Here is a 13607-nt window from a genome sequence, read left to right as displayed (position 1 = left end):
CTTAAAAATAAATAAATCTTTGTCATAAAATAAGAGTATTTTTTGTCCCTTTCTCAAAACTGAATTTCTTGCGCTCAAATGTTGCTTAACCATTTCACTATATTTTATCTCCAAATAGGATATTTTTTAAATATGAATGTGGTGAGTGTTTAAATTTTTTTAAATATCTATCTTTTTTTTTGCCTGACTTGCTTTAGTAATTTATTTTTTTTAATATATCAGCATTTTAATTGAAGGGTTTTTTCTGAGCTTTTGCATAAGAAAAACACTAATTTTTGAAACTAGGATAATGAAGTAAGATACTAAATGAAATACCCACAAAATGTAAAATTTTTCAAATGAAAATTTGCAATGTTTCATATACTGTAAAACCATTAAAAAATAGGAGTGTTTGTGTGAAGACAAGAATGAGTATTTGAAAAAATAAGAGATAAGCTTTTGTTGTATGCAGTAGTTATATTTTTTGAAAGTAAAGTTTTCTGTAATCCTGTATTATACAGAAAATTTAAATTTTATCAGTTACATAAAAAAAGCAAATTACTGCTACAATTTTAGGTTAAAGGAAATATTTTCCAGATTCAAAATTGATCAATGGTTTATCATCTGATTAAATAATGGTTTTTATTCTTGAATTCTGTTCCTAGGTTTGAATTGCATATTAATATATGCAGTCTGGTAATTTTATTTATTATTCTTGCAATTGTATTCACCTTGTGAAAAAAATAATGTTGGATGTATGTTGCTCCATAACTACAATCTAAGTTTATGTAGAAGCATATTTTAAATTATTATGATTAATCATTTCATTCATTGGTCTTTTTTCACAGCAAAATAAACCATTATATTCGTTTGAAGATAATGGTGATTATGTTGGAGATGTTGCATGGTCACCTATACATCCGGCTTTGTTTGCTGGAGTCGATGCATCTGGTCGCCTTGATCTATGGAATTTAAATGCAGATACTGAAGTACCGACTGCAAGTACAGTCGTTGACGGTTGCCCGGCTCTAAATAGAGTTTCATGGACACCATCTGGTACACATGTAACAACTGGCGATGATAATGGAAGAATATGGTTGTACGATGTTGGCGAGGTAATTTGTTAATTTTATGTTGTACGGTAATCTGCCACATGTAAAATTAATTATAAAATGCTGAAATTGAGTTTAATAAGGGAATCATTTCAGTGTTAGGGTTTTCTAATTTTGGGAATTGTTTTTTTTAATGATCTGGCTTCTGGGGCTGATTTATAGACTCATTTGTTCTGAATAACAGAATGCACAATTCCTAGCTTTCAATCAGGAGAATTTTATTCACAGGTATTGACTTTTGGAACCGGTCTTCATTATTACATTAGCCGCAACCTAGTCTGCAATATAACTAAAATATCCCAAGTGATAGAAAGCAGTATACCTGTTTTCTAGAGTCCCTATTGTACTCTAGAGTACGATAAGTTTGGACAGTGAAGTTGTTCTGAAATGTATCAACAAATGTATATAATAAAAGAATGAAGCTGAGAAAGTTAAACAGTACTCAACGTAGAAATCATAATGTTCTTAGGAGAAAATATAATAATTTGTATCTTAATAACAACCTGTTATTAAGTAGCAGTATACCTGTCCCTGTCAGCAGCCTGTTCAGTAGCTGATCCTCACTCTTGGGTTGCTGTGAATTAAAAAATGTATTTTTCGATGTAAAAATATATAACTTATTAGGAATGACTATATCATCTGAATAACATAATATAAAAATTATTTTAGGCTGTAATTTATTCAGGAATGCTTGCCAGTTAAAAGATTTCTTATTTTATGTAATCATACAATTATTAAAAAACTAAAAAAATATTTAAATACTAGATACTTAAGACAATGCAACAAATACAAGGATTATATTGTAATGATTGTCTGTTTTTTATCTAGTTGACGATTAGAAACAATAGATATGAGCTGTTGGATTTACTGATGAGACTGGTCAGTATAAGAAATACAAATTTATTAAGAAAAATGAAAGTACAGCCAACAGATATAGTCACATTATGAGAATGAATAATGAGAAATCATTAAAAAGGTGTTCCTGCGGTTATTAATTGAATGTAAAAATGAGGAAGGTCTGATTAATTATTATAAAAAAATGGAAAAATTCATGGAAGAGATAGGGATAAAACAAATTGATGAGAATTGCTTGAAAAATAAAGTGAGAGAAATGGCGAGCATAGCTATAAATACTCTCAAAATAGGAAGTTATTGATGGGTAAAAAAATTTATCAGACTCTTTTTTATATTCTGTTGTATTGTATTGCATAGTATAATATTGAACTACGAGAGTCCCATAAGTTTAAATATGTAGAAAAATAAACATTTTTTTTTTATGAAAACCATTTTTATTTATATAATATGCTCTATGTAACTATCATTGTTTTGAAAACACATTTGATGCATGTTGTCCACTGCTGAAGGAACATGTTTAAGCACAGCTGGAGTTATGCTTGTAATGGCATTGGTAACATGTTCCTTGAGGTGATTTATGTTTTGTATCTTTTACTGATACACCATGACTTTCAAATGCCCCCGAAGATAAAAATAAAATAGAGTGAGATCCCCCACAGTACCACATCGACCTATCCAAGCATCTGGGAACTGCTAATCTAACCATTGAAGGCTTTGTTGTGCAGTATGGATTAGAGGTCTTTAATGTTTTCAGTGAGTTACCAACATATGATGGAATGGTAGATGAAGGAGATGTTTGCTGGAACAAATATTGATATTACTGTTTGTAAAAATATTCCTGATAGGGTTGATGATTGTTCTAGTGATAATCAGTTAATTATCTTTGAGTTGCAAGATGCTTATAGATGCAATGTTCTTGTTCATCAGGGGCGCTTCTTGCACAGGAAGGGGACAGGCCTAAATTTGTTAATATTCTCTCTGTGGCTTAGACCAAAGTCTGGATGATATTCAATTCCTTGCAGTTTGGGTTGAAAGAGAATTGCTCCTTGTGAAGTTATCTTTTTGGTGAAACAGTCTGTGATCCATCTCAGGAGAGCCTGAATGGTGAGCAGTTTTGGTAGATGATTTATCGAAAGCAGAGGTCTTAATATTTTCATTTGGTCAGGACATCAAAAAGGGATTCTAGGCAGTTTTTTTATTAGACAGCAAGGAAATAAGGATCCTTGGGTTGTGTGTAGAGTCCTAGGGAATAAGCATAAGAAAAATATTCTTCTGTTAGTTCTCTCGACCCAGCAGGATATTGTTTCTAATAAAGCTGAGATTTTAAATATTATGTTGAATATTTAATGTCAGATAGTGAAATAATGTTGAATGTTTAATGCAGTTATGATAGGAATAAAGCCCCGGGTTTCAATGGAATCATAATGGAGCTCATTCTCCATTCTGTCAGAATTTGTGTTGGTACATTGACTATAATTTTTAATAGGATGCTCTTTGCTGGCTGTTTCTTTGTTTTTTGGAAAAAGGTGTCCTAAAATTTTTGTTTAAAAGTGATGACAAGGATCCCACTGTGAGCTCCTCTTTTTTTTTGTCTTGAGTCATTTGACTGGTTTAATGCAGCTCTCCAAGATTCCCTATCTAGTGCTAGTCGTTTCATTTCGGTATACCCCGTATACTCTACATCCCTAACAGTTTATTTTACATATTCCAAAAGTTGCTTGCCTACATAGTTTTTTCCTTCTACCTGTCTCTCCAATATTAAAGCGACTATTCCAGGATGCCTTAATATGTGGCCTGTAAGAGTCTGTCTCTTCTTTTAGCTATATTTTTCCAAATGCTTCTTTCTTCATTTATTTGCCGCAACACCTCTTCATTTCTCACTTTATCCTCTTATAGGCCTTTAACCTAGTTATTAGAAAGGTTTTTAAAAAGCTTTGTATTTTCATATTACTGATGGAATGAATTCTAGAAAATTGTTGATGGATGTTCAGTATGATTTTCGCCCAGGCAGGGGCATTGAAGTTACTGTTCTTAAGGTTATGAACATTGTTTTTTCTAGCAAGTCTAAGAATGTCTTAGGTATCTTTTTGGACATATCAGGGGCTTTTAATAATTTGAGGTGTCCTTCTGTCCTCTTTCAGCTTCAGAAGCATGATTGTACGCAGAATAAGCTGAATATGTTATATAACTATTTCATCAATTGAGATGTTCTTCAAGATGGCGTCTCAGAAGTAGGAAAAATGCTATCTAAAGGTTGTCCATAGATTAGTGTTTTAGAGCCTCTGTTCTGGGTTGTTGAATTCGATGCAGTTGAGGTTACCCAGTAGATGGCATGTCATCACATATGCAGATGACATTTTCCTTTTACTGGTTAAAGAAGATTCAAGGAAAGAGATCACATTCAGGGCAGTCCAGGCTTGCAAGATACTCCAGTTGTGGAGTTTATAACATACAACAATTTTTAGCCCAGAGAATAGAATGATGATGTTGCTCAAGGACAAACTAGCTATTACATGGTGACCTCATGTATCAATGGTAGGTCATCGAATTAGGTATGTCTGCAAAAGTAGCTGGGTGTTATCCTTGAAGAGAATCTGTGATTCAAGGAGCACTTTCAATATGTTACCAAAAAGACTTGTACTGCTTTTTTCAATGTTCAGAGAGCAGTTCACCTCGATTGGGGTCTTAATTTCAGAACTATGGTTCTGAAATACGCATGCATTTTTATATAAGGATGTATGCAAAGTTATAATGCTGTATGCTGCACCTGTCTGGGCTCATCGAATGAGATACAAATATTATAGGAATATTTGTTGAGAGCCTAGCGTCTCCTATTGTTATCTGTGATTGTTGCCTACAGGACTGTTTCTCAAAAGGCAGTCCTTGTTTTTTCTGGTATTAAACCCATTGATATCCTTGCGACTGAGCGCAAATTACGTTAAAGTGCTAAGAAGGTAGGCCAACTTTCCTCTAAGCGTATAAAAGAAATAGACAACCAAGGTTTCTGACTATGGCAAGTCAGGCGGACTGAATCAACCAATGGCTGTCACATGCATTTTATTTTTCCTGATGTGAGAAGTATGCAGGCAGTTAGGTGGATTTCCTCCAATCAGCATATTACACAGTTTCTTTCTGGACATGGTACTTTTCGAGATAGATGACCAGATTTGGTTTGATTAATTCAGACTTGTGTCCAGAGTCACTGATGACTTTGATGAGCCACTGATGATGTGTGCCATGTCTTATATGTCTGCCTCAGGTACAAAGTAGCCAGAGAGCTTACAAGGATCAATTCTGATTTTGATCTGCAGGTTAATTGAAAAACTGAAAGGTAATGGAAAATAGTTGTGCTGGCTTCCTTAGATTCTTAGTTCTGCAGAGGATGGCTGAAGGGGTCTGATACTGTTATAGATGTATGATAGAATAGCAAACTGGGTGGCTTAGGGCCCACCGGGTACTTACCAAGATTGGTGTTTTGGCATCTAACCCCAGTAAGCTGAGATATTTTTTGGTGTTAGGTTGAGATGAATGTGTAGAGAACTCTGTGATGGAGCTGTAGTGTGGGAGGGTGTAGGCATTGACCTTGCTCCCAAAAGCGGAACCAGAGCAGAGAGAGATAGGGTATGTTTTTATTACGAGGCCTATTAAATTTGTGAATCTGTTTCTTGATTCTTAAATAAATCAAGAGGACTTTGAGTAAATTAAATTGTAGGACAAAATTATCATTGTTTCAATCAGCACTTGTTTTGTTGGTATGAAGATAGTATTTTTGATGTTTAAAGACTCAGTCAAGTAATGATCTGAGTGCAGAGTCTAATTGAAGTTAGATAGATATAGGAATAGTTTTTGTTTGAAACCTTCATTATTAAAGGAAGGCATGGGGATCGTGCTTCCATGAAGCAGTTAATTTGATAGTTGAAGTTTATAAGTTATGGTAGGTGGTTCTGGTTGGAAGAGGCCATATGAAGGCATAGTAGGGGTTATGTAAGTACACTGAAGGAAATGTCTGTCAGGGCATTTGCATCACTGGCATCCTGACAGAGGCCAAACTGATGACTGTGTTGTGTTATCAGGTTTAGAGGGTCTGAAAGACAACCTCTGGTAAATCCCATCAGGGCTAGGAACAGAGAGGGTGTTGTGGTGACCAGGATCATCACAAGGCAGGTGTTTCCCCCTACAGGGATCAGGATGATCTAACCATTGAAGTACATGAGTACCAAAATGAGATGGAGCTCATCTTGCTGAAAGTAAACTAGGAAGTTACTATCCTTGTTTAGCAGGAATAGAGAAATCTCCTTGCAATATGTTAAGGTACTTGTCGACAATAAGATTTCCATTAATGAAAAATGATCCAATAATTCTGTCATCCCCATACTCCAGTTCATACCATCATTTTACCTACACCTTGAAGCCTCCTTGGACTCATCCACTGAGGGTTACCATTACTCCCAACAATGTAGGTTTTTCTGATTAACCTCTCCATTAACATAAAAAGAAACAAGAAAAAGTTAGAAATTTCAATTTGCTATTATTCAAATACTACAGAATGATTACATATTCAGATTATTATAACTATTGAAATGGGGGAACATTTCTTTATCATCAGCTAATTGATAGGGAAATGATCATTTAGTAGTGGAAAAGTTTTTATTTTTCTTAAAGCGATTAAAAACTTCTTCACAAAAAGTAGATATTTTGAAAGATGATTGGTGATTTAAAAGTGATTTTTTACAATTTAATTTTTTTGTATTTTGCTAATGGGTTTAATTTGTTCAATTGGTTATGTAATTAATGTACTTATTTCTAATAAACTGTAGTTCTCTTTTAATAGTAAAAATTTATAATGATTGGAAAATGTTAAAATTTTACCAAATCCAAGTTTTTGTTTTCCCATTGCAGTTGCATATCTAATATTTGCTTGCCATTTTTTAACACAATAAAAATGTATTGCTTTCTTTAGAAAAGGCCCAACTTTTAATTTTTTAAACAAATTTTAGTTCATTGAACAGTGAAAATTGAAAATATTATTATGTAAATAATCACAGTATGACTAGGTGATTTGCTAATTAAATTTTTTTTATTGCTAATTATTATCTTTTATGACCACATAGGATCACTTCAGTCAGTCCATTATCCAAGTCTCTTCTATGGGACTGTTTGGGCCTTGCTGTTCTTCCAGTACTTTTTCATACGTTCTGATCTTTGTGCTCTTTCTAGTGTTGAAAATGTTTGTGTTGTGAGTTTTTTCTTGTGAGAATGAAATGACTGTTTCTGTTCTTGATTTTCTTGTTCAGTTTTATTTTTATTTATAGTATTTAATTTGATGTTAGTATAAAATATGACTCGGCAGTTCTGAACTCGCAGAGTTCTACTAAAATTCTCTGTATAAATAACAGACTAGCAAGCTAACTGTTCATAAAGAAAATCCTGTGAAACTTAAATAATGAAATAAATAATGATAATTAATTAGTAAAGTAATCTTCAATTTAACAAGACTTCCCTGAACAGTATTACTCAAGATGTACTTCAGCCAATTACCTTTTCAAGACAACTTCATCTTAGTGCCATTCATAGTTATTAATTCATTATTACATCAACTATTTATTTGGTAAAATTAATTGAAGCAATGAGTATCAGATCTTTATCAGAAACAAACCTAACTAATTTGGATTCAAGCATGCCAACATCATGAACTGAGTGGTCTGATTCGTTAATATCAATTTATTATTCAAAATAATAAAGCAGATAGTTGAAAAGTATTGAAATTTATATTTTATTGTGTTATTATTTCCTAACAAATATTTTTATAGTATATATTTTTATTCTTATTACTTTTTTCTTTTTTTTTAGCAACTTGCATTGCCTAGACATGATGAATGGTCAAAATTAGTCTGTACTCTTCAGGAATTAAAAAATAATCAGGCTGATGAAGAAATGGATAAATTAAATCTTAGTTCCAGCCCTCCAATTCCCCCTGGCTGGCAGAAAGTTCCTTCAAAGAAATGATAATATTTTTGTATGTTAACATCTTAAATAATACATATTAAAAGATGTGAAATTCATATATGTTCAGTATGTGTTTAATTTTTTCATGTGGTATAAATTGAAACATATATTACAATAGTTAAAGCCTACATAATAATATATGTTCATTTAATATCTTTATTTTACAAAACCACCTGCATTTTGTTTTGTCAGTTGTTTTACTGTTTATTCTGAACTTTATAATTCTCTACATTCTTTTAATGAAATTATCAAATTAAAATGTGTAACGTGCAAATTAACAAGTTCAGGTCTAGGCATAATGGAAACTAACCTGTTAAATGGAAGTTTTTTTTTTTTTATAATTTTTCATATGTAAGAAAATATGTGTTGAAAAATTGTCTTGGTTTTTCTTCCTAAGAATAATGGGTTAAAATATTATATTAAAAATAACGTATTTTAAATAATTTAAAAAAATAATTTCTCTTTTTATATTGAAGTTATTCTTTTATTTTTTCTTTAATATTATAACTATTACAAGAATAACAATACAGTTCCAATAGTAAACAACTACAGATGTAAATGCTTCTTTTCTCAATAATTTTTTTAATTGCTTAATACTAATTTATTAATATTAATTGCATAAACAAATGTACATATACATTCAAACGTGGCTACAGACCTGAATATATATTATGTTACTTAAAAGTAAGTTTTTTTTCTATTATCAGTCGTATATGTAATTATTTATTCTGTAATGTATATGTGATAAATCATTTTAATAGTATAATTTTGTTATATTAGTTTTTGTCCAATATTGTCAAATAAATTATAACATGTTCATAATTTTATGCATTTTGTTATATACTGTTATTAATATTTAATCATTAATTTTATTTATAATTTCTTTCAAAAAAGAAATAAATATTTTTTTAAGTTGCTTAGTTGTATGACTTCATTTCTGTACTTATTTGCTACTAAAAATTTACACTCTTTGAAACATTTAGGTATTAGGAACCATCAGGTTGTGAGGATGCAGTTTTCGCTCTTACCAAATATTTTTGTATGTATTTCAGTTTCATTCTGCTTCAGCAAGTGATGTTTATACGGAGAACATTCAATAATTAAAGAGACAATTTGATGTAGAAATGAAACAGTTTGTTAGAGTTTTGTACTTTCATGACTGTAGGTTGGTATCAGTGGGATGAGCTGAGAACAGCTGACAGATAAAAATTGTTCTGTTCATAACCTCAATGTTGCATTTAACGATAGCGTGTTTCTACATTAGTTGAACAATGTTTTTTGCTTTCTGAAGGTAAAAAACCAGCTAAAATCTTTTCTTGAATGATTTTACACTATGGTGAAAGTTGTATAAACCGCAAACATTTTTATAAGTGAGTGGAACAGTTTAAAAACAGTCGAATCTCAGTGACTGACAAGCAATGTCCTGACCAGCCAGTTGAAGTGTCAACTTCACTTGAAACCCACATTGATGACATTATTCATGAAGACTGACGTATTACAGTTGAACATATTGCAAAAACAGTTGCAGTAAGTGTTGGCACAGTTCATAACGTTATCAGTAATAAGCTCAAGTACAGCAAAACAAGTGCAAGGTGGGTCCTGAAAGAGTTAATGCAACAACACAAGGAAACAAGACTCAAAGTCACCACACCAGCTCACCGTCTGAAAGAAATTCAGAACACAAGCATCAGCAGGAAAAGTCATATTGGCCGTCTTTTGGGATGGCCAAGGGGTTGTCTTTTGTGGTTATTCGGAAAATTAGTATACAATAAACAGTGTCTACTACTCAGACATGCTAATGAAAAAAGTAAAGCCAACAATGAAAGAAAAACATCGCGGATCTCAAAGAAAAGGCATGATATTGCTACACGTCAATGCTCGCCCTCACACTGCCCAGCCGACCCAAGAAACCATTGTAAAAATGGGTTGGGAGATACTAACACATCCTCTCTACAGTCCAGATTTGGCTCCCTCGGATTTTCATTTGTTTCATTCACTCAAGGAGGCATTACGTTGAAAAACGTTTAGTAACAACAAGGAGGTCAAAGAATTTGTGGGAAAGTGGCTCAGATAACAAGACAAAGACTTCTTTGCATCAAGTATTAAAAAACCAGTTCATGGAACAAGTGTATTAATATTGGTGGGGATTATGTTGAGAAGAAGTAAAAGTCTCACTTTGTAAAAATATACAGTCTTTTTCTTACATCAATTTGTCATTCAATTATTGAATGTCCCTCATATAATTTTTATTTTTCAAGGGAAATAAGTTTGGTACAGAGTTTTAAAAAGAAGTTAAAAATTATTTTTAAGGTATATGAGTGAAGAGAGTGCACCTTCATCCAACATTAACATATTTTATTACATACGCACACACATATGAGATGTAATAAAGTATGTGTGTATGTTTGTATACATATATATACAGTAAAATCAATTTACTACAATGTGATAAATTATTTCCTGGTCTATAGAAATTAAATCTTACATAGTCACATTATGACATCATATCTAATGCTGAATAATGAGCCTTCATGGACAAGATTAATCATGTCTGTGCAGGTCAAAACATGTAGCTGAAAACACAGCTGTGTTGTTTGCATTAAGCATTTAGCATTTGCAGCATTTTGAATTTAGGAATGAATTAATTTTGTTCAGTTTTATTGCTGTCTTAAGTTTGTTAACATTGCAGTGTCATAATGTCTCGAAATTGTGTAAATGGTATGGATACCTTTTGTTATGTATCTGGTAAGTTTACCGTAAAATGAAATAGAAAAAACATTACACCTTTAATTAAAAAAGCGTATCATTTGTACTTTCAGTGTAAAATTAGTGATCAGGATAAGACATAGGCTCCTCATATAGTATGCACTAATTGTTCTGTATGTCTAAGAGGATGGCTGAAAGGTATACAGAAGGCTTTGCTGTTTGGTGTACCTGTGGTTTGGCATGAACCAAAGGATCATGTAACGATTGTTACTTTTGTTTAACAAGTGTATCTGGAATTTCTAAAAAATCTAAGCATACTGTAAAATATTCATTGCAATCTGCAATCAGTCCTGTACCTCAGTGAAATTATTCCAGTTCCTGAGCCACCTGTGAATGTATGTTTCGAAAGCAGTGATGATGAATCAGGCAGTATTGAAGAAGAAACAGTGATTTTGAATTATCTTCTAATAAGCCATATCTTATATCACAAGGTGAATTAAATGACTTGGTTAGGGATTTAAATTTATCAAAAAATCAAACTGAACTGTTAGGATTAAGACTGCAAAGTTGGAATTTACTTTAAAAAAATAAAAATTTTGGCTTTCGAAGCCGACAAAAAGAACTTTCTCAGTACTTTATTGATAAAAATATTTTGGTTTATTGCACAAATATTGATGCACTTAGTACAAGTTCATAAACCTGAGGACTGATGCCTATTCATAGACTCATCCAAGTATAGTTTAAAAATGGTTCTACTACACAACGGTAACAAATATCCTTTGATACCAATCGCTTATGGTATTAATTTGAAAGAGACGTACAATATAATGAAAGACGTTCGAGCTCTTTTGTTAGGCATGCAGTTAGGCTATACTAATTATATTTGTTTTCTTTGTGAATGGGAAACTCGAGCGAGCTAGGGATAAGCATTATGTTACTAAAGAATGGAAGAAACGAGACAACTTAACTCCAGATGGGAAGAATATTATTCATGAGCCCTTAGTTGAATCCAAAAAAATATTTTTACCCCCTCTCCATATCAAGCTAGACTAAGAAAAATTTTGTAAAAACAATGAAGAAGGATAGTCCAATTACCACAATATTCTTAATCAACTTCTTACTTCATACAGAGCTATGGAATGTAATATGTCTTTGAAAGTACATTCCCTCTACTCACATCTAGATTTTTTCCCCAGACAACCTTGGAGATGTAAGTGATGAACACTGTGAACGTTTCCACCGAGACATTTCTGTGATGGAAAGCCGCTGTAAAGAGAAATGGAATACTAACATGCTAGCCAATTATTGGTGGACATTAATTTGGGATGTGCCTGAAGCTATTTATAAAAGAAAAGCATCAGGGAAATCATTCTAACATATGTACGGCCATGCAAAATTATAAATTTTACAGTTTTAATGATATTTTCCCATAATTTTTTTTTAAGCATAATTTATTTAAAACTAAGGGTGATAGAAAAATCTGAAATGTATGTAAAAAAGCAATTCAAGAAATGTTATCAGACTTAGCAAAACATTAAAAAAGTTTTTTTTTCTATCAGTGTAATCAACTACATACTAAATGTGAACTGCATATGAATACTTGTTTCAGGCACTGCACTCCTAGAAAACTTATACCAGCTCCTGTGAGTTTGAATTTTGTATCTAGTTCAAAGGTATCTTATTTTTAATTGTTACACCCATAAATATTTTCAGCCTGAACATGAATAATACAACTTACGTTATTATGTTAGCATATTGTCAACATTGATTAATTTACACAGTTACATTGATACTCAAACTTCAAAAATGACAAATATTAAATTAAAATTATAATTAACATCAAAAAAGGTTATTCATGAAAAAACAATTTCACTAAATACATGGTTGAAAGATTTCACATTTTCTCTTTATAAAAAAAATATTTTAATTCCTATTCAGGAAATAAATGTGAAATTCATAAAGAAAGTAAAAATATCATTAATACTATTAATTGCCTGTTGCTTATTGCTGCATGTAGGTTGCAAAGATAGATATATATGTGTTGACAGTGTAAGTAAAAAGGTGTTATAAATTTATCTTTGGAGCTAAAATAAGCATTAAAAAGAAATTGATAAAAAAAGGCCTCAGATACAAATTTTACCAGCATACCATTTTTAAGTACATAAATAAAACAATGCAGTTGCTCAGCCAAACAGACCGTTTAAATTTACTTTGATGATGGATACTCCCTGAGGCACCTGCAACTGTGGAATTCATCTAATGGGAACTGTAAGTCATGTTAAAAATCCTGAATTGATTTTTCAATCACTTTTCAAGCAATTAAGATTGTAAATACCCAATAAGGCAAAACTAATTTTTATGAATAAATCCCAGCAATTAAACAATCCATGTTTAAATTTGCATCACATCAGCAGTCTTCTGACTACTTTGATGCTATTCCTCATTTCTTTCTATTGTGCTAATCTTTTAATCTTACAATAATTACATCCTACATCCCCAGTTGTAGGACAAAAAATGTCTCCAATTTCTGTCTTCCTGATTAGTTTTATTAATATCAAATTGCCTTCCAACCTAATTAGTCTCCTTACTAAATTCTGCAACAAATTTTCCCCACCTCCTACTGCTCTTAACATATTTTGAATTTGGTATATCCAAGAAGATCCTGTACTTTAGATAATTATACTTTGTGAACTTAGAATGCATTTTGAACATAAGTACATCTGTACTTAAAAATATTTATCCAGTGAATCTGTGTACGTACTATCATTCTGAAACGAGCAGAGCTACGTATCACCACATTCTCCTTGACATATTGCAAAGCACCTCTTGAGTTATGGATTGAAAGGCTTCCTTGACACTGCCATGCAATTTTTATGTTGTGTATCGATGTTGATACATAGGTTTTTATTATTCACCACAATGAGTTCTCAGGGCTTTGTGGTGGCCATT

General features: G+C 32.0%; 1 protein-coding gene across 16 annotated transcripts in view; it reads left to right on the top strand.

The window, feature by feature from the left end:
• Window positions 1-8868, top strand: part of sw (cytoplasmic dynein 1 intermediate chain short wing) — an 87973-nt gene extending 79105 nt beyond the window's left edge. For all 16 annotated transcript variants that reach the window (XM_075376080.1, XM_075376077.1, XM_075376074.1 and 13 more), the window contains 2 exons: window positions 828-1094; window positions 7797-8868. In XM_075376080.1, the coding sequence (XP_075232195.1) occupies window positions 828-1094; window positions 7797-7952 (423 nt within the window). In that variant the 3' untranslated portion in view covers window positions 7953-8868. The remainder of the gene's footprint in view (window positions 1-827; window positions 1095-7796) is intronic.
• The last annotated feature ends 4739 nt before the right edge of the window (window positions 8869-13607 follow it).

Source organism: Lycorma delicatula, chromosome 9 (assembly GCF_047948215.1).
Source record: "Lycorma delicatula isolate Av1 chromosome 9, ASM4794821v1, whole genome shotgun sequence".
Lineage (NCBI taxonomy): Eukaryota > Metazoa > Arthropoda > Insecta > Hemiptera > Fulgoridae > Lycorma > Lycorma delicatula.
This window is presented reverse-complemented; position numbering and strand designations above follow the sequence as displayed.